This window comes from Malus domestica, chromosome 05 (assembly GCF_042453785.1).
Source record: "Malus domestica chromosome 05, GDT2T_hap1".
NCBI classification, from domain to species: domain Eukaryota; kingdom Viridiplantae; phylum Streptophyta; class Magnoliopsida; order Rosales; family Rosaceae; genus Malus; species Malus domestica.
The window spans coordinates 26,499,346-26,521,188 of NC_091665.1; the positions used below are offsets into that span (position 1 = coordinate 26,499,346).

Sequence of the window (21,843 nt, forward strand, 5' to 3'; positions counted from 1 at the left end):
AACACGTACAAAATACATACAAAACACATGAAACGCATGAAACATAAACCTACACACATGAAACTGAAACCTTCAATCATCCTTTATATAAACACAGGTTGAATATCAGTTGATCACACAATCTTTCAACCTTCAATCATCCTCTATATTCACCAATCTTTCAACTTTCAAAGAGTTTTTGTTCCTAAAAATCCTCAATATCTCATCAGTGGGTGATAGAAGAAGGCGTAGTAGGGCAATGCAGATGGCACAATACCAAGCAAGCCTTGACATTGAGGATTCATAAATGATCAACACAGAAGCTGAACTTGCAAACTCGCTTATGCAATATGAGTACCATGCTGAATCTAGCTATCGTGATTTTGTCACGGGGCGTTCATTTGTGCAGCGTGATAGAGAAAAGTGTCTTGACTGAATGACGAAAGATTATTTCATCGAGTGTTCGAGATTTCTTGCTCATGATATTCGGAGGCGGTTTCGGATGAGGAGAGAGCTTTTTGAAAGCATCTTGAATGCAGTGGTCAATCATGACCACTACTTTGCAAGGAAGATAGATGTTGTAGGCCGACAAAGTCTATCACCTCAGCAGATGCTCACATCTACATTTCGAATGCTAGCTAATGGGTGCTTTGCGAAGAGTGCAAAGCTAACCTCTTCCTCTCCCACGGTTTGAACAAATATATAGGTATTTATAGAATTTTTTGGTGAATTTTGAGTTAAATAATTTTTTTTTAATTATTTTAGCCGTTGGATTTAAATTTAGGCCGTTAGATCTTTTTTTTACCGTTAAATTTGATTATATTCGATCTCAGCCGTTGGATTCAATGTATTTTAAAATAACATTTAAAAAAAAAAATTTAATCTGGACCGTTGGATCAACCAACAGTCCAAAAATGTCAACCGTCGGAAGAACAAAAGAGTCATTGGGCTCATGATTGTGGCCGACAGGGCCCTGACAGTGGGTCCCACCCTGTCGAGCGCTGAAGGCTTCAGCCCGAGTGGGGCAAGTTGAACATGTGACGGGGCCAAGATTGGGCTGGGCTTGGGTGAGTCCACGCGCATGTGGGCTAAATCTTGGGGGGAATTTGGCTTGAGTTTAGCTTTAGCATTTAGCCCAAATATTTGGCTTGGATTGGGTTGGGTTTTTTTTTGGGGGGGGGGGGGGGGAGGGGAATAAATGGGGTAATTTGACCTTCAGCCTTCAGCCTAAGGTTGGGTTTGGTCTAAATAGGGACCCCTATTGGAGATGCTCTTAAGTTTTTTTGTAATTATGAGTTGACTTTTTTTTTGAGTTTTTTACTGTATTTTCTTTCTTGCAATTGGGTTTGTATTTAAGTTGTGGGCTGTTTTGAGCTCTATTTTTCTTGTACTAGTCTTTTTATTTAATATAAATAACTTGGTTTGACAAAAAAAAAAAATTGAACCAGGTGGCTAAGGAATTTGAGCTATTATTTTCGGTATTTGTTTAAACCAAACTCCAAATTATTCGTAAAAGGATGAAAAGTTAAAAATAAATAATCGAGCAAGTCACGATGATCGAATCCGTGGCCGTTTCCATTATATAACAAGTAAGCAAAACTAGCTCTGCAAGTAGGATATTTTGATAAGAGTTTTTATAGTCGGATAAGGTTAGGGAGATCAAATTTTTGAACTCAATGATATATCATTAATAGGAAATAAACACGTTAATCATTACTGAAGTAATAATTTAGTCATCAACATTCACATCATTTAGTTTGTAAAATTTAGTTTAAAAATTTGATCTCCCTAACATTATCCGCTAGACATCCACCAACATGAATGCGGGCCTCCTCGCTCTCACTAAAGCATTCAAAGTAGATCATTATTGCCATTGAGGATTTGTTTCATCTCTCATTTTCACTCAGTTAGTGATATAAAGGTTGATGTTGGATAAAGTTCTAGACCCACAGCACGATATCAACAAGAAAACAGAAAAAAATAAATAAATTAGGCAACAAGAGAATAAAAAAATTAAAGAACCCCCAATTTTTAATTTCAAATTAAAGAACTCAGAGAAGGCGGGAGAGAGCCGGAAGTGGACGGCGGAGCTTGTAGGAATCACAGCTGATGGTCAGAAATGAATCGTGGGTTTCTTTACTTTTTTTTTTCTTTTTTTTTAACAAATAATAATATCTACACTACGGGAAGGGGGTGGACTTAGTTTCACAATGGGCTAATAATAATGTGGTTCAAATTCGCCTTTGATGAGAATCGAACCTAACCTCTTACTTACAAGTAAAGAAGAATACCACTAGATCATAATATTAAGTAACTACTTTTGTTTCTCTTGGTTTCTTAGTTTTTGATAGGGGTAAAATTGGATTTTAAAAGAAAAAAAATGGGGTGAACTTAGATGAATAGTGGGGTGTAAATAGAAATATAACCTCATTTTAATAGAAACTTATAATTTTTTGGTGCCACTTACCATTCGGGGTCCCGGCGGTCGTCTTGCTAACCTGAATTAGAGTCGGCTTTGATCGTGTTTAAATAGAAAAATTAATTTTCTTTTGGGAAATATACAATCAACACAATTAAGTTAACAGAATTGCTAAAGTTATTCAAGAAAACGTGCTAAAGTTAGTCCACGTCATTAAGTCAAATCCTTTCCCAACATGGATCTTTAACAAACTTTTAAGAATTCAATTCATGTATACCAAAACTTTACATAAAGGGAGGGATGCACGAGTATCATGTGTGAAAGCGAAGTGATTCAAAACGAGATGTAATCAAATGATGTTACCAAGACACACATCAACGATAAACATAACATTGTTGATTTTCTCTTTGATATAGATAGACGTTAGTCTTTACTATGGTAAGAGAGATGCAATTTTACTATAATTGTTCAATTAGAAACAATAACCTAAATGATATTTGGTGACACTACATAAAAAGTGAGCAATAGCTACCCGTGGTGCAACTATTACCTACTTTTTGACCTTTTTGTTACGTTCACCACTCTATCTAATTAATAAAGTAACGTTACATTCACCATATTTTATATATCACATCTCTACTCTAATAAAGTTATGACCCACTAGTATGAATACATCTCACCTATATTAGAAGTTAGGAATGTAGTACAAATGTGTACAAAATGAAAGAATATAATGCACCGTCACAACTCAACTCTGTTGAATGAACAAAAATAATCACTTTCACAACTCAACGCCGAATTTATTGTTGTGGATTCACTCGCCGATGTTACAATCAAACTTCCATCAGAACAAACTGGGAAAATTATAATTTTGTGCTTCAAATGTGTGAAGAGAATGAATAATATTCATTTTGGACCAAAAATAAAAGAAATTAAAATTTTCAAAAGAAATATCTGAATTCCATTGGATTATATTTTTTTAATAAAAGTTTGTATTGTGGAGACTGATACAACAGTGGTACAAATTTCGAAATTTTACCTTGAACAACTCCAATTTAACACGCTGATATTCTATTGGTAGCCTTTTTACCTTTAACACCTCCAGTTTAACATCAAAATTAAGATTGACTATGCTTGGAGAAGACTATGTAGGAGGATTACTGATCAGGTGAACTACTTCCCTCATCGTAGGTCTTGCAGAGCTGTCGTTGTCGACACACAGCATTGCCAGTTTGAACAAATGTATGACAGCCGCCAAGGGGTATCCGGCGAGATTTGGATCCACCACTGCTAGAACCGATGATGAACTGGACAACGACTTGGTAGTTTTCCTCACCCAACCCACTAAGCTTATAGCGTCTTCATAGTTCATCACTGCTTTCCTCCCTGTTATTAGCTCCAGCAAAACCACACCAAAACTGTACACGTCTATTTTCTCATCCACTTTTAGTGTATAACCGTACTCTGTAAGTTTGCACCATCATATAAAATAAAATAAATTATTGATAGATGATTGACTAACAAGAAACTTTTTTATATTTGACGTGTTTTGGTGAAGGTACGGAGCTTTTGACAACCATTTCATTTACATTTTTATTATTTTTTATTTTTATACAAATGAAATCTGATTTCAAAATCAAGTCAGAAGGTAAAAACTCACAAAAACATATTTTAGATTTTGGTCTTAAGTTTTCATTTTTCATATTTTTTTATTTGAAAATTAAAAACCGTTATCAAACAAGTTTTAATTTTTCGATTTTTCTATAATGAAAGAAAAAAAAACCCTATAAACTGAAAATTAAAATAATTATCAAATAATTCTTTAATTAATTAATCGAAGATGAAATAGATTACGGACCTGGGGCGATGTAACCGAAGGAACCAGCAACTGAAGACATGCAATCAGCTGCAGCTCCATGGAAGTACTTGGCGAGCCCAAAATCAGCAACATGAGCCTCAAAGTTTGAATCCAACAAGATGTTATGGGACTTGACATCTCTGTGTATAATCAGGGGTGAACAGTCATGGTGCAGATAACACAATCCCTTTGCAGCCTCCACTGCAATTTTATACCTCCTCTCCCACTGAAACTCCCCTCCATTTTCCCCATGCAATATTTTTCCCAAGCTACCATTAGGCATGTACTCGTACAACAACAAATTAGAGTCCTTATTGTTCGACATGTATCCCAAAAGCCTCACTATGTTTCGGTGTTTGATTCGCCCCAGCGTCTTAATCTCCGCTGCAAATCCATGATCCATTTGCCCTCTATTACTTGATGATCCTACTAGCTGTTTGATTGCTATGTCAAGGCCGCTTGGCATGGTTCCCCGGTAGACAATCCCAGCACCGCCTTTGCCTATTATATTCTCTTGCTTTATGCACTGTAGCAAGTCCTCGACTTTGAGGTCGAGCTGCTGGAACAATGTGAGCCTCCAACCACTAGATTTTTGAATACTTCTTCCTGTACAAATCTTTATCAGTAGGAATACTAGAAGCACGATAAGTAGGGAACCGAGAACCGCAGGTAGTCCAGCGATGATCATAAGACCGAGCCTGGAGGAACCAAACACATTGTGGTCTTGAGATTTCATGTTAATGAAGGAACACGGGCGTGAGACGTTGGTACAGAGATAGGGGTTCCCACGAAACGACGCGATGTCCAGAAAATGATCACCGGTTGGGATTCTACCTGTGAAATTGTTATAAGAGAGATCCAAAGTTGTAAGGGTTTCCATGGCGGGTATTCCGTCAGGTATTTGGCCAGTGAGTTGGTTCCGAGACATATTCACAAGATAAACTAGTTTCAGCTTCTCTATCCCTCTTGGGATTTCGCCGACCAAATTGTTTCGACTCAAATCAAGGGACCCTAGAGACGAACAATTAGAAACAGAAGCTGGAATTTCGCCACCGAGCTTGTTGACGTTGATGTTGATTTTTGATAACACTATCAAGTTAAAGATTTCGTCTGGTATTTTCCCAGAAAATCGGTTCATCTCCAGCGAGAGAGTTGTTAAGTTGTTGAGGTTTCCAATTGCGGGTGGGATCCTCCCCGAAATCTGATTCGCAGAAAGCGAGAGGATTGCGAGTGTGCCCGCTGTCATTTGTGTTGGAAGTTGACCGGACAGGCAGTTATCATTCATCTCAATCATACCCAAGCTGGGCAAGTTGAAGATCCCAACAGGAATAGTCCCGCTGATTCTGTTTTTCATCATTCGGATTTTGACAAGAGACTTGCATTGGCCGAGCTCCAACGGAATGGGCCCAAAGAAGTTGTTATCCATCAGAATCAGCGTCCTCAGCCTCCCGCCTAAGCACAGATTCCGAGGAATCAACCCGGTCAGGTGGTTGCCGGTGACATCCAAATCCGTAAGCCTGCCGTTCTGGCCAAGACTTTCGGGTAGTTCGTATGTAAAGTTGTTCTCCCACAGCTGAAGAATCTCCAGATAAGGAAGATCGCCGATGAACTTGGGTATGGGACCGTAAAGGTCGTTCTTGTACAGATTTATTAACCTAATGCTCTTCAGCTCTGAGAAACTTTCGGGTATTTTTCCAGTGAGTTCGTTTATGGAGAGATCCAAGGTCACGAGGTTCGCCATGCTCGAAAGCTCCGGTGGTATAAAACCACTGAGCCGATTTACTTGTAAAAACAACGAGTGCAAATTCTTCAAAAGGCTCAGACTCGTGGGAATCTTGCCAATGAGGTTACTGTTGAATAGTAATCTTGTCTTAGGCCCAAGACAAGTGATCCAACCCAAAGCCAATATGTGTGCAAATGCTAGAAAATTCTAGCAATCTGTGTAGGTAATAGTAGCTGGAAAATTCCAGCTATGTAAGTCGGTGGGATGTGCATGAATCATGCACTTGAAAGTTCTAGAAAATTATGAGGACATTATGAAAAACAATGTCGGTGTGCATGCTAGAAATGTCTAGCTGATTGTAAACTTGTGTGTGTATAATATGCTAGAAAATTCTAGCATCATTGAAGTCGGCAAAGTATGCCTATAAATAGGTGTATGTGTGTGAGTTGTGAAGTAAGAACTAAGAAGAAGTGAGAGCAAGTAAGAGAGCAAGAAGTGTGAGAGTGTTTGAGTGTTTCCTCTTGTACTAAGTTTGTGTGAGAATAAAAAAATTTTGTATAACACTTTGAGTGTTCTTTCTCTTGCCTATCAATTCCGCTGCATTTCATTCTTCTTTGTGAGATAAACATCTCCAAAGTAGTGAAGCCTTTTTAAGTCCCAACAAAGTGGTACCAGAGCTATGGCTAGCAACGCTATGGCAGCCTTCCAAGTTCCAGTGCTCAACAACAACAACTTCGATAATTGGAGTATCAAAATGAAGGCCCTTTTGGGAGCACATGATGTCTGGGAAGTCGTGGAGAAAGGCTACACTGAGCCAGAAGATGAAGCTACTCTGTCCCAACCCCAGAAGGAGAGTTTGAAAGATTCAAGAAAGAGAGACAAGAAGGCTCTCTACCTCATCTACCAAGCATTAGATGACAATGGCTTTGAGAAAGTCTCGAGTGCAACCTCTGCCAAGCAAGCATGGGAGAAGCTTCAAACCTCTTACAAAGGAGCCGAACAAGTGAAAAAGGTTCGTCTTCAAGTACTAAGAGGTGAGTTCGAATCTCTACAAATGAAAGGGTCTGAATCAATCTCTGATTATTTTTCAAAAGTCTTAGCCGTTTCCAATCAATTAAAAAGAAACGGAGAAAAGTTAGAAGATGTTAGAATTATGGAGAAGATACTACGCTCGTTGGACCCCAAGTTCGAGCACATTGTCGTGACGATTGAAGAAACAAAGAACTTGGAAGAAATTAGTATAGAGCAATTAATGGGTTCGCTACAAGCATATGAAGAGAAACATAAGAAGAGGCAAGGGAATGATGAGCAGCTCCTCAAGACACATGTTCAGCCAAAGAAGAAAGAAGGAAGCTTCGACAACGAGAGAAGCCAATACGAAAGAAGTCGTGGCCAAGGTCGCGGACGTGGGCGTGGATATGGACGTGGACGTGGTTGGAACTTCAACAACCAAAGCAACTACGATAGAGGAGAAAGCTCAACAAAAGGTCGTGGAAGAGGGCGCTCAAATTTGAGGTATGAAAAATCTCAAGTTCAATGCTACAATTGTCAAAAGTTCGGGCATTATGCTTGGGAATGTAGAGCTCCAAGCAACAGACCTGATGAAAAGGTCAATTATGTGAAAGAAGATAAAGAATAGAATGGCATTGTGCTACTAGCATGCAAGAACAATGATAAAGACCAAGACTATACATGGTATCTTGACACCGGCGCCAGCAACCACATGTGTGGAAGAAGAAGCGTGTTCGTAGAGCTCAATGAATCAGTGAGTGGCAACGTTTCTTTTGGAGACGAATCCAAAATACCTGTAAAAGGAAAAGGTAACATCCTTATTCCCTTGAAAAATGGCGGTCACCAATTAATTTCAAATGTCTACTACGTGCCCAATATGAAAAGCAACATTTTGAGTTTGGGTCAACTCTTAGAAAAAGGTTATGATTTTCATACGAAAAATTATATCCTTTTTCTTAGAGATGACAAAGGAAGATTAATTGCCAAGGCGAAAATGTCAAAGAATAGGATGTTTCCCATGGACATTCAAAACGATGTTGCAAAGTGTCTCAAGATTTGTTACAAAGACATATCTTGGCTTTGGCATTTTCGTTTTGGGCATCTTAACTTTGGGGGATTGGAGTTATTATCTAAGAAGGAGATGGTGAGAGGCTTACCGTGCATCAGCCACCCTAATCAAGTTTGTGAAGGATGTTTACTTGGGAAACAGTTCAGGAAAAGCTTTCCAAAGGAGTCGACCACAAGAACCCAGAAGCCACTTGAGCTCATTCACACCGATGTGTGCGGCCCAATAAAACCAAGCTCTTTGGGTAAAAATAATTATTTCCTTCTCTTCATTGATGATTTTTCAAGGAAAACCTAGGTGTATTTCTTGAAGCAGAAATCAGAAGTCTTTGGAGCATTCAAGAAGTTCAAAGCCGCTGTAGAAAAAGAAAGTGGTTGCAAGATCAAAGCCATGAGATCTGATCGAGGAGGAGAATTCACTTCGAAGGAATTTCAAGAGTTTTGTGAAGAAAATGGAATTCGTCGACCCTTGACAGTTCCAAGATCCCCTCAACAAAATGGTGTGGCGGAAAGAAAAAATCGAACTATCCTCGACATGGCTCGAAGTATGCTCAAAAGTAAGAGATTACCTAAAGAGTTATGGGCAGAAGCTGTAGCATGTGCTGTCTACCTATCCAATCGGTCTCCAACAAGAAGTGTGTGGGGAAAGACTCCACAAGAAGCATGGAGTGGAAGAAAGCCAGGTATTTCCCATCTAAGAGTTTTTGGAAGCATAGCCCATGTACATGTACCAGACGAGAGGAGAACCAAACTCGACGACAAAAGTGAGAAGTTCATTTTCATCGGCTATGACTCAAATTCAAAAGGCTACAAGTTGTATAATCCAAACAATGGGAAGACGGTGATCAGTCGAGATGTGACGTTCGATGAAGAAGGAGAATGGGATTTTTGCTCTCATGCAGGTGATCTTCACTTCTTTCCTCAGTTTGAAGAAGATAATGAACAAGGGATGATGGAGCAAGCAAGAGAGGTTCAACAAGAATCCACTACTCCACCTGCTTCACCAACATCAACCAATCATGGTAATTCACCAGCATCAGCATCATCAAGTGGGAGTCTAAATGAAAGAGAAGTACCACGCACAAGAAGTCTACGAGATCTTTATGAGGTAGCTGAAAGATTCGATAATCCTACACTTTTCTGTCTCTTTGCTGATTGTGAACCAGTTGACTTCCAAGAAGCAGTGCAAGATACTAAGTGGAGGAAAGCAATGGATGAAGAAATTGAAGCAATCCAGAAGAATGATACATGGGAACTCGCTATTCTTCCGAAAGGACACAAAGCCATCGGAGTCAAGTGGGTGTATAAGACAAAGAAGAATGCCAATGGAGAGGTCGAAAGATACAAGGCGAGATTAGTGGCGAAGGGCTATAGTCAAAGAGCCGGAATCGACTATGATGAGGTATTTGCACCTGTTGCTCGGTTGGAAACTATACGATTACTAATTTCGTTGGCAGCTCAAAACAGATGGAAGATTCAACAAATGGATGTGAAGTCCGCTTTCCTAAATGGAGTCCTTGAAGAAGAAGTCTACATTCAGCAACCATCAGGCTATGAAATCAAAGGGCATGAAGATAAAGTTTTGAAGTTGAAGAAAGCCCTCTATGGGTTAAAACAAGCGCCACGAGCATGGAATAGTCGCATTGACAAGTACTTCCATGAGAACAACTTCACCAAGTGCCCTCATGAACATGCTCTCTACGTCAAAGTCAAAGATGGAGATATTTTGATTGTGTGCTTATATGTGGATGATCTAATCTTCACCGGAAGTAATCCAAGCATGTTTGAAGAGTTCAAGAGAGTGATGACCAAAGAATTCGAGATGACGGACATCGGGTTGATGGCATACTACCTAGGCATTGAAGTCAAGCAGAACGAAGAAGGTATTTTCATCTCCCAAGAAAGCTACACAAAGGAGATACTGAAAAAGTTCAAAATGGACGACTGCAAGCCCATAAGCACGCCAGTGGAGTGCGGAGTCAAACTAACCAAGCATGACGAAGGAGAAAGTGTAGATCCAACATTCTTCAAGAGTTTAGTTGGAAGCTTGCGTTACTTGACTTGCACAAGACCAGATATTCTCTATGCCGTCGGATTAGTCAGTCGCTACATGGAGAATCCCACAACTACACATTTGAAGACAGCCAAAAGAATTCTTCGATACCTTAAAGGTACCATTAACTTTGGCTTGTTCTATTCAAGTTCTAGTAACTACAAACTTGTTGGATATAGCGATAGTGACTGGGCAGGAGATTCCGATGATAGAAAAAGCACTACTGGATTTGTGTTCTTCATGGGAGACACTGCATTCACATGGATGTCGAAGAAGCAACCGATTGTCACTCTCTCTACCTGCGAAGCTGAATACGTAGCTGCTACCTCATGTGTCTGTCATGCAATTTGGCTGAGAAACTTGCTAAAAGAATTAAGCATGCCACAAGAAGAACCAACAGAGATCTATGTCGACAACAAGTCTGCAATAGCCCTAGCAAAGAATCCAGTATTCCATGACAGAAGCAAGCACATAGATACTCGTTATCACTACATAAGAGAGTGCATTGCAAGAAAGGATGTGCAAGTGGAATACGTGAAGTCACAAGACCAAGTCGCCGACATATTTACCAAACCACTCAGGCAAGAAGACTTTGTCAGACTGAGAAACTCAATCGGCGTCACAAGATAAGATTAAGGGGGGATGTTGAATAGTAATCTTGTCTTAGGCCCAAGACAAGTGATCCAACCCAAAGCCAATATGTGTGCAAATGCTAGAAAATTCTAGCAATCTGTGTAGGTAATAGTAGCTGGAAAATTCCAGCTATGTAAGTCGGTGGGATGTGCATGAATCATGCACTTGAAAGTTCTAGAAAATTATGAGGACATTATGAAAAACAATGTCGGTGTGCATGCTAGAAATGTCTAGCTGATTGTAAACTTGTGTGTGTATAATATGCTAGAAAATTCTAGCATCATTGAAGTCGGCAAAGTATGCCTATAAATAGGTGTATGTGTGTGAGTTGTGAAGTAAGAACTAAGAAGAAGTGAGAGCAAGTAAGAGAGCAAGAAGTGTGAGAGTGTTTGAGTGTTTCCTCTTGTACTAAGTTTGTGTGAGAATAAAAAAATTTTGTATAACACTTTGAGTGTTCTTTCTCTTGCCTATCAATTCCGCTGCATTTCATTCTTCTTTGTGAGATAAACATCTCCAAAGTAGTGAAGCCTTTTTAAGTCCCAACAGTTACAGCTGCTCATGTCGAGCACTTTCAGCAACGGCAGCGATCCAAACTCCGGTGGAATCCCGCCATCATAATTGTTATAGTACCCTAGGTACAATTCCTTGAGGTTCTTTATCTGTGCCAAGCTGGCGGGGAGCTTTCCGCTGAGCAAATTTCCGTTGAGGCCTAAGTACTCCAAGCTCCGGATATTAGAATAACTTTCGGGAATGTTTCCAGTGAAGTAGTTGCCTCCCAGATGAAGATGTTTGAGCTTTTTACAGCCGGCGGCGAGCTCCAGCGGCAGCTGTCCCGTGAAGTCGTTATTGTAGGCGTCAAGGACCTCAAGCTCCGTCATCCCGAGCGTGATTTCTCCGGGGAACATGCCGCTGAAGAAGTTGTTTGAGATGTTCAAATGCTTTAACGCCGTCAGGTTGGCCATCTCCGTGGGAAGCCTCCCCGAGAGGTTGTATTTGGCGAGGCTGAGGTTCACAAGTTTGTTTAGAAGCCCGATCTCTGCTGGAATCGAGCCTCGATCCCGCACGGGCGGCATATTTGAGACGTTAAGAGCAACCACTCGTAATCGCTGGTCGCATGAAACTCCAGAAAAGGAGCAGTAGTGCTGGGCGGAGGGCTCCCACCCGGTAATATTCATGGCCTTCTTGAGCTTCAGTAGCGCGTCGAGGTCGTCGGCGCACGGCGATGATGGGAACAAAAGGAATATGATGAAGGAAACGTAGGCGGATATTAGCATCTTAAATTTTTTATTTTCCATCGGTGATCACTGATCAGTGGCCACTAGCTAGTTCTTTCTTCTTGATCGTGAATTCGTGATTAGTTCATAGTTTATGTTAATTACATGATTTGTTTTATATAATATAGTAGTACTACGTTGACTGGAAAGGTTGTAAGTGGGTGGGTAGGAGTAGGACAAAAAGGATTATTTTTAGAATTTTCAGTGTTTCTGCCACTAATTTTAATTTTGAGGTTTTTGAGCTTTAATCCTTCAAAAATATTAAAATTCAATAAAAACCTGATGTTAAATTGAATATTGATTTTAGTCCCTTAACTGTACTTAATTTAAATTTATATTATATTTTTGTTTTTATATTTAATAAATAACTTATTTAATGTTATTAAATTAAAATTAAAATTTATTATTATACACATTTTAATTCATTAATTTTATTTAACTTTTCCTAAATAGTGTACCTAAATGTCTGTATCATAATATATTTTACTAAATTAGTGTACCAAAATACCCGTACCTAAATATATTATAGCGAATCAGCGACACATAATAAAATATGTAAAAACATAAGTGTACCAAAAATTCCATACCTAACTATATGATACTAAACTAGTGTACTGAAATATTAGTACCTAAATATATTATATTAAACTAGTGCACCAAAATATCCGTACCTAAACATATTATATTAACCCAGTGTACCGAAATGTTCGTACCTAAATATATTGTAATAAATTAGTGGTAAATAAGAAAATATGCAAAAACATAAGTGTACTGAAAAATCTCTACGAAAATATTTTCTTATATAAGTAGCTTACCATAATGAGAATTAAAATTTATAATAATTTCATAAAATTTAAATTCATAAAATTATAAATAAAAAAAGAGACATTGAATACATATGTTGGCATTAAATAGAGTCTAAGGACTAAAATAGATTTTTAATCTTGTATGAGACATTTTTCTAAACTTCATCTTATTTAGGAATTAAAATCTAGTTTTCTATTTAATTTTCACACTTAGGTCAATGTGTAGGTCTAATTTATTTCATGGTGAGAGAGCTTTTGCTTGCGTCTCATCCCAATTGCACACTTTAATAATTGTACCCAAGTTTTTCATGATAGAATCCTTATCAAAATATTTGAGGCTGCCAATTTACATGTTAGAAGAAAGAGGAAATTGGAGCATTGATCAGTATTGGCCGATTTATGTTCGGACTTTAAGGGCTGCTAAAATAAAACATTCAAGTTTGTTTAGATAAACATCGTACAAAGCGTGCAATCATTTGGCCAATTTAGTTGATTTTCGTCGTATGTCAAATCACGTTGTATACATGTCAACGTACGTCAAAGTAGTCCATGGAGTGTTGTCGGGAGCCCATATCGAGTATTGTTGAGATTCATTGTCAAATTTTACCGAGATGCGCTGAGCATACATTATATTAAACATTGATGAACACAAAAGAGTCTCACACCAGACATTCAAAGAGTCCTTAAAGGACTTTCATAAGCGTGTTTCCAACTTTCAGTGAGTCCCAGGACCACGTATTGATATCACATGAATCCATGCATAAAAATCCATCAAAATTGGTATGTGCCTATCCTTTGTCGCAAGGATGATTTTAGGAAGGATCGGATTGAAAACCAAGTTTCCAATTTTCGCTCCCAAATTTCGGAATAAGGTCGGATAGGAACATAATTTTTAAATTTGGAAATTTTGTAATTGGAGTAATCTCAGAAATTTTGGAACCTAATTCGGATTCATATATTTTATAAGTTTTTGAGTGTTCTCGGCTTTTTTTATTACATGTAATTTATTTGGTGGCATACTAGTATGATTACCAATTTTGATATATAGAAGTATGTTTAATATAAAAACAATGAACAAACTATATCTAAAACTAACACTAAAATACAAAAGTTGACAATAAAATACATAATTTTGCGTTCAGGTTATTATAACTGAATACAGGAGAGCTCCGCTGTCATTCCCGCAAACACATGTTTTGAATCTCAGCAGACGAACGGAGTTGAAATTGGTGGTTTGATGATGCATTTTTTTTTCATTTAGAGATGTGAGAGATGCCAAAAAATCGAAGGAAAAAGAAAGAAGCTGATTTATTCACTATATTAGTATGTACAACAAATTTCAATCAAAAGCCAACAGAATTAATTCGATCCCAAGACAGATCAAAACAAGCAAAGATTGGCTGATTGATGGCATTACGAATAAATAAATAAATAAAAGAGAAAAAAGAAACCTGATCATTCAATATCGTCCACAAACTGTGATTGATCATCAAATCTGATCATGATTTACTATCTAGTACCTCCTGCAGAAGATTCAGGCCTTCCGCCGATATACTCCTCTTGAATTTTAACTTTGGGATCTCAAGCAACGGGGGTGGATCTGGCGAGAAGCATACCACTACCACCGTCAGGTTATCGCACGTATTGCGCTTGAGTGCCTCCCGAACCAGCTCTCTTGAGCATCTCTCGGGATCATTGTGGATCATTAGTTCTTTCCTTGCCATCGTGACTGCACACTGGCTGCTCATCACATCCCACAACCCATCACAGCCTAGGATTAAGAATTCGTCTTCCTCGCTCAGAATTGTCTCCTCGAGCTCTGGCTCTGCACTCAAGGGACACAAGGAACCTTTGGAGCCTTTCATGTGCCAGTCCCCAAGAGCTCGTGCCACAGATAATTGACCGTTGAGGTAGCCATCATACACCATGCCTCCCAGTTTCTCGATTCTCACTCTTTCGGAGGCACAATTGGGTTTATGGTCTTTGGAAAGCTCAATTGCCCTACCTCTTCTTCCCAGCACAGCTCTGCAATCTCCAGCATTTGCAATTAGCATCGTCCTGAAAAGGAGAAATCATATGTAAATCACAATGATGCCACTTGTAAAGACACAACAGGAAGAAAACTCTGGTCAAATCCTACAAGCCTTCAATACACTCTTCTTACAGAATAACTTGCCAAGTTTACCTGGATACAACTTATATGTTATAGCCGGACATCTATTGCACAATGGAAGCGTTTAAAAAGTGACCCACTTCCTCCAACTAAAACGTTTATTACCATGTTACAAGCCTCTATATTGATTCCAGGAGTTGTACAGCCATGAAAGTATTCCTGGATAAAGGCACCATGGATGACAACAGAAAGAAGTGTGGTTGGCAAAGATGAAATTTTACCCCTGGACTTCGCACAATAAGATAGCTCTTAACATAGAAGGATCACAATAGAATTCAAATGTTACATTAACCAAAATTGCTCATTAGCAATTCTTCAAAAATTTGTTTCCAACAACCCAAAAAAAAAATCCGGTATGCTACAAGGAGTCCTTATGAAAACTAATATACAATCATAGACAGAACTGATTATATTTTAATCCGGTATGCTACAAGGAGTCCTTTGTGCAGGAACTTTAATCCGGTATGCTACAAGGAGTCCTTATGCTACAAGAATTATATATAAGTTATATTTTATTTATTAAAATATTATATAAGATAAAATAACTGATTATATTTTAACTTTGGTTTAAATTTGGGCGGGAATTTTCCCGGTTTGTTTTGCATGGGGAAATGGGTTGGACGAGCTCTTGCAGACTGTGTCAGAGTTGGCGTCGGTTTTAACCGACGCAAACTCTCATTATTTCGACACAAAGATTCCTTATTTCGACGCTACACAAATCTATCAAGCTAACGTCGGTTTTATCCGACGCAACCCTGTCAGTCAAAAATATGTCAGACCATTTAGTCAAAAGCGTGTCAGGCTGCATGTAGTCAGAACTAGTGTCGGTTTTAACCGACGCAAAGTCATCATATTTCGACGCAAAGTCATTTTTTATCAATTTGTCAGAGATTGCGTCGGTTTTGACCGACGTAAGGTTTTCACATTTCAACACAACTTGTAGCTACTGTCGGTATTAACCGACTTTATATTCATCAGTATTTAAGCCTCGTCTTTCCCAGGACTTGTGCGCTTCCATCTCTCTTGTCATATCAGAACTCCATCAGTATTTAACCCAGATGCTGTTATATCAGAACTCTGATTGACTTTTCAATCTTTGTTCCATCAGTATTTAACCCAGATGCTGTTATATCAGAACTCCATCTCACTTATATTTCTCCTCTGGTTTACTCCCTCTCCTTCTCCTCTGGTTACTTTCCCTTGTCGACTTTTCAATGTTATATCAGAACCCAGATGCTTGGATTATTTACAAATCCAACTGTGATTTGCTCCATCAAACTACAGAACCCAGATGCTTGGATTATATCAGAACCCAGATGTTCACCGAGACGTTGATGGCTTGTCCGGCTGATCGGATCTCCAGAGGGCAAATCTCGCTCGGCACCAACCACCGCAACGGACCCCAAGACCATGCAAATGCTGCTACATATGCACAGATCGAGAACAAGATCCGATTGGCTTCAGTTTTTGTAAAGGAGAAGGAGAGGGAGTAAACCTACAGTGCATGTGTGGAACAAGATCCAATTGCCTATCATCACTCCAACGGCAACCTACAGTGCATGTGTGGAAGTTTGGTAATGTCCTTTACAAATTAAAGGAGGCAAACAATTGTTTTTATTAAATTGATTGTGTTTAAGTACCTGGCACAGGAGCATCTGCACACCACCTTGAAGGAACAACACCCTTCTTCCGAACTTATCGACTGCGAGAATGGACACAAAGGTAGCAACCACGTTAACACCGCCGGTGATGACTGCGGACATTAGGGATGCTTCGTCTCCAAATCCCAAAGTCATGAAAATAACTGGTGCGTAAAACATGATCACATTGATCCCGGTGAGCTGCTAGAAGAATGGAACGAGAATGCAAATGACAAGTTGAGGCCTATATCTCGGCTCTGTGATGTTGGTCCATTGATTTTCCACTTTTTGGGCAGCGTCAGTAGCATCAAGAAGGTCTTGGAACTCCTCATCAACGTTGTTGGTGCCACGGATTTTTTTCACTAACTTTTGCCTTGGATAATTCTAGTGAAGATTCTGAGGAACTTCATTTGGAAGAGGAGGTGTTCGAAGCTGGTTCTTTTTTTACTTATTATTAATTTCAGTTTTTGTTTAGTGTTTAAACTAATATTATTCTTAAATTGAAATTTTACATTTGTTTCCTGTTTTTTAGTTGTTTTTTTTTGTATTAATAAGGTATATCTCAGCAGAGGTGCGCAGCCACCCTCCTCCTGAAGTGAATCCTATAATTGAAATTTATTATTAGATTATATAATTTTTTTGAGTTATAATTATTTGAGAACGAATACAGAAACAGATTTCGATTTTTTTTATTATTATTATCAAAGGTGGTGTCGCTTTAAACCGTCACTAGTTTGCATATTTTATTTATTTAATTGTTATCTAACGTCGCTTTAAACCGTCACTTGTTTGCATATTTTATTTATTTAATTGTTATCTAGCGTCGCTTTAAACCGTCACTAGTTTGCATATTTTATTTATTTAATTGTTATCTAACGTCGCTTTAAACCGACGTTGAAATCAGCGTCGCTTCAAACCGACGCTGCTTAGTGGCGGATTAAGCGAACAAACCGACACTGAAGCCCTTTAGTGACGGTAGCAATGGCGTCGCTATTCTAATCCGACATTGCAATGTTTTATGTCGGATTTTTGCCAAATTGCCGACATAAATCGGGTTTCTTGTCGGTTTTTAGTCCGCCGGTGATAGCCTATATTGTAGTAGTAAGGAATTTGAGCTATTATTTTCGGTACTTGTTTAAACCAAAGTCCAAATGATTCGTAAAAGGATGAAAAGTTAAAAATAAATAATAGAGCAAGTCACGAGGATCGAATCCGTGGCCGTTTCCGTTGTATAACAAGTAAGCAAAACTAGCTCTGCAGGTAGGATATTTTGATAAGAGTTTTTATAGTCGGATAATGTTAGGGAGATCAAAATTTTAAACTCAATGATGTATCATTAATAGGAAATAAATACGTTAATCAATAATGAAGTAATAATCTAGTCATCAACATCCACATAATTTAGTTTGTAAAATTTAGCTTAAAAATTTGAACTCCTTAACATTAGTGCGCCAGAGTCGTCCACCAACATGAATGCGGGCCTCCTCGCTCTCACTAAAGCATTCAAAGTAGAGCATTATTGCCATTGAGGATTTGTTTCATCTCTCATTTTCACTCAATTAGTGATATAAAGGTTGGTGTTGGATAAAGTTCTAGACCCACCGCACGATATCAACAAGAAAACAGAAAAAAATAAAGAAATTAGGCAACAAGAGAATAAAAAATTAAAGAACCCCCAATTTTTAATTTCAAATTAAAGAACTCAGAGAAGGCAGGAGAGAGCCGGGAGAGAGCCGGAAGTGGACGGCGGAGCTTGTAGAAATGACAGCTGATGGTTAGAAATGAATCGTGGGTTTCTTTACTTTTTTTTTTTTTTTTTTAACAAACGATATTATCTACACTACGGAAAGAGGGTGGACTTAGTCTCACAATGAGCTAGCAATAATGTGGTTCAAATTCTCCTTTGACGAGAATCGAACCTAACCTCTCACTTACAAGTAAAGATGAATACCACTAGATCGTAGTACTAAGTGACTACTTTTTTTTTCTCTTGGTTTCTTAGTTTTTGATAGGGGTAAAATTGGATTTTAAAAGAAAAAAAAATAATGGGGTGAACTTAGATGAATAGTGGGGTGTAAATAGAAATATAACCTCATTTTAATAGAAACTTATAATTTTTTGGTGCCACTTACTCTTTGGGGTCCAGGCGGTCGTCTGGCTAGCCCTGAATTAAAGTCCGCTCTGATCGTGTTTAAATAGAAAAATTATTTTTCTTTTGGGAATATACGATCAACACAATTAAGTTAACAGAATTGCTAAAGTTATTCAAGAAAATGTGCTAAAGTTAGTCCAAGTCAATAGGTCAAATCCTATCCCAACATGCGATCTTTAACAAACTTTTAAGAATTCAATTCATGTATACCAAAACTTTACATAAAGGGAGGGATGCACGAGTGTCATGTATGAAAGAGAAGTGATTCAAAATGAGATGTAATCAAATGATGATACCAAGACACATCAACGATAAACATAACATTGTTGATCATTTCCTTGATATAGATAGACGCTAGTCTTCACTATGGTAAGAGAGACGTAATTTTACTATAATTGTGATCAATTAGAAACAATAACCTAATTGATATTTGGAGACACTACATAAAAAGTGAGTAATAGCTACCCCGTGCAACTATTACCTACTTTTTGACTTTTTTTGTCACGTTCACCACTCTTTCTAATTAATAAAGTAACGTTATATTCACCACATTTTATATATCACATCTCTACTCTAATAAAGTTATGACCCACTAGTATGAATACGTCTCACCTATATTAGACGTTAGGAATGTAGTACAAATGTGTACAAAATGAAAGAATAAAATGCACCTTCACAACTCATCTCCTTTGAATGAACAAAAATAATCACTTTCACAACTCAACCCCGAATTTGTTGTTGTGGATTCACTCGCCGATGTTACAACCAAACTTCCATCAGAACAAACTGGGAAAATTATAATTTTGTGCTTCAAATGTGTGAAGAGAATGAATAATATTCATTTTGGACCAAAAATAAAAGAAATTAAAATTTTCAAAAGAAATATCTGAATTCCATTGCATTATATTTTTTAATAAAAGTTTGTATTGTGGAGACTGATACAACAGTGGTACAAATTTCAAAATTTTACCTTGAACAACTCCAATTTAACACGCTGATATTCTATTAGCCTTTTTACCTTTAACACCTCCAGTTTAACATCGAAATTAAGATTGACTATGCTTGGAGAAGACTATGTAGGAGGATTACTGATCAGGTGAACTACTTCCCTCATCGTAGGTCTTGCAGAGCTGTCGTTGTCGACACGCAGCATTGCCAGTTTGAACAAATGTATGACAGCCGCCAAGGGGTATCCGGCGAGATTTGGATCCACCACTGCTAGTACCGATGATGAACTGGACAACGACTTGGTAGTTTTCCTCACCCAACCCACTATGTTTATAGCGTCTTCATAGTTCATCACTGCTTTCCTCCCTGTTTTGAGCTCCAGCAAAACCACACCAAAACTGTACACGTCACTTTCAGTGTATAACCGTACTCAGTAAGTTTGTGCACCATCATATAAAAAAAATATATTGTTAGTGGAAGTGGACCAAAAAACAGGTCTAGCTAGATAGATGCTCGACTAACAAGATACTTGATTATATAATATTTGACATGTTTTGGTGAAGGCAGGGGGCTTTTGATAACCATTTCATTAACATTTTTTATTTTTATAAAAATGAAATCTGATTTCAAAATCAAGTCAGAATGTAAAAACTCACAAAAACATATTTTAGATTTTGGTTTTAAGTTTTTATTTTTCATATTTTTTTATTTGAAAATTAAAAACCGTTATCAAACAAGTTTTAATTTTTCGATTTTAATGAAAGAAAAAACTAAAAACCCTATAAACTGAATATTAAAATAGTTATCAAACAGTTCTTTAATTAATTAATCGAAGATGAAATAGATTACGGACCTGGGGCGATGTAACCGAAGGAACCAGCAACTGAAGACATGCAATCAGCTGCTACTCCATGCAAGTACTTGGCGAGCCCAAAATCAGCAACATGAGCCTCAAAGTTTGAATCCAACACGATGTTATTTGACTTGACATCTCTGTGTATAATCAGGGGTGAACATGGTGCAGATAACACAATCCCTTTGCAGGCTCCACTGCAATTTTATACCTCCTCTCCCACTGCCACTCCCCTCCATTTTCCCCATGCAATATTTTTCCCAAGCTACCATTAGGCATGTACTCGTACAACAACAAATTAGAGTCCTTATTGTTCGACATGTATCCCAAAAGCCTCACTATGTTTCGGTGTTTGATTCATCCCAGCGTCTTACTTTCCGCTGCAAATCCATGATCCGTTTTTGCTGTATTACTTGATGATCCTACTAGCTGTTTGATTGCTATGACGAGGCCGCTTGGCATGGTTGCCCGGTAGACAACCCCAGCACCACCTTTGCCTATAATGTTCTCTTGCTTTAATCACTGTAGCAAGTCCTCGACTTTGAGGTCGAGCTGCTGGAACAATGTGAGCCTCCAACCACTAGATTTTTGAATATTTCTTCCTGTACAAACCTTTATCAGTAGGAATACCAGAAGTAGGATAAGTAGGGAACCGAGAACCGCAGGTAGTCCAATGATGATCATAAGACCGAGCCTGGAGGAACCAAACACATTGTGGTCTTGAGATTTCTTGTTAATGAAGGAACACGGGCGTGAGACGTTGGTACAGAGATAGGGGTTCCCACGAAACGAGGCAATGTCCAGAAAATGACCCCTGGTTGGGATACTACTGGTGAAATTGTTATAAGAGAGATCCAAAGTTGTAAGGGTTTCCATGGCGGGTATTCTGTCAGGTATTTGGCCAGTGAGTTGGTTCCGAACATATTCAGAAGAGAAACTAGTTTCAGCTTCTCTATCCCTCTTGGGATTTCGCCGACCAAATTGTTTCGACTCAAATCAAGGGACTCTAGAGACGAACAATTAGAAACAGAAGCTGGAATTTCGCCATCGAGCTTGTTGACGCTGATGTTGATCTTTGATAACACTATCAAGCTGGAATTTATTTGTCACATCAGCACTTAACGGAACTTTTAACAGAATTTTGACAAATTGACCATATTGATTTGTGACACCTATTTTCAGAAACTATATTGATCGATTTTTAATTTTAGGGATCATTTTGATCTTGATGGTGAGAGTCAATTTTAGGGATTATT

The 21,843-nt window shown here is 38.3% G+C and overlaps 1 protein-coding gene, 1 long non-coding RNA gene and 2 pseudogenes across 3 annotated transcripts; 1 reads left to right on the plus strand and 3 right to left on the minus strand.

Annotated features, from left to right (window-relative positions):
• Nucleotides 1-3,336: 3,336 nt before the first annotated feature.
• LOC103440935 (receptor protein kinase CLAVATA1-like) lies at nt 3,337-12,083 on the minus strand (annotated as a pseudogene).
• Nucleotides 12,084-14,107: 2,024 nt separating this feature from the next.
• Nucleotides 14,108-15,153, minus strand: LOC103421085 (probable protein phosphatase 2C 27). Of its 2 annotated transcripts, none has more exons than XM_029102280.2 (2): nt 15,007-15,153; nt 14,108-14,879 (listed from the first exon to the last, which is right to left on the minus strand). In XM_029102280.2, exon 2 carries the CDS (start codon nt 14,873-14,875, stop codon nt 14,321-14,323), a length of 555 nt encoding a protein of 184 aa, XP_028958113.1. In that variant the 5' UTR covers nt 14,876-14,879; nt 15,007-15,153; the 3' UTR covers nt 14,108-14,320. The 2 variants fall into 2 exon arrangements, with proteins under 2 accessions (XP_028958113.1, XP_070678580.1); XM_070822479.1 differs by having other exon boundaries at nt 15,100-15,150.
• A 1,206-nt stretch (nt 15,154-16,359) lies between these two features.
• Nucleotides 16,360-17,284, plus strand: LOC114824860 (uncharacterized). The gene is made up of 2 exons (XR_011581016.1): nt 16,360-16,568; nt 16,644-17,284. It is a non-coding gene; the product is annotated as an uncharacterized lncRNA (long non-coding RNA).
• A 2,385-nt stretch (nt 17,285-19,669) lies between these two features.
• On the minus strand, nt 19,670-21,585 carry LOC103435044 (receptor protein kinase CLAVATA1-like; annotated as a pseudogene).
• Nucleotides 21,586-21,843: the final 258 nt, after the last annotated feature.

Bases quoted from the DNA above. Each gene is read 5' to 3' on its own strand.
- LOC103421085 (XM_029102280.2), bottom strand. From the start codon at position 14,875: ATGCTAATTGCAAATGCTGGAGATTGCAGAGCTGTGCTGGGAAGAAGA.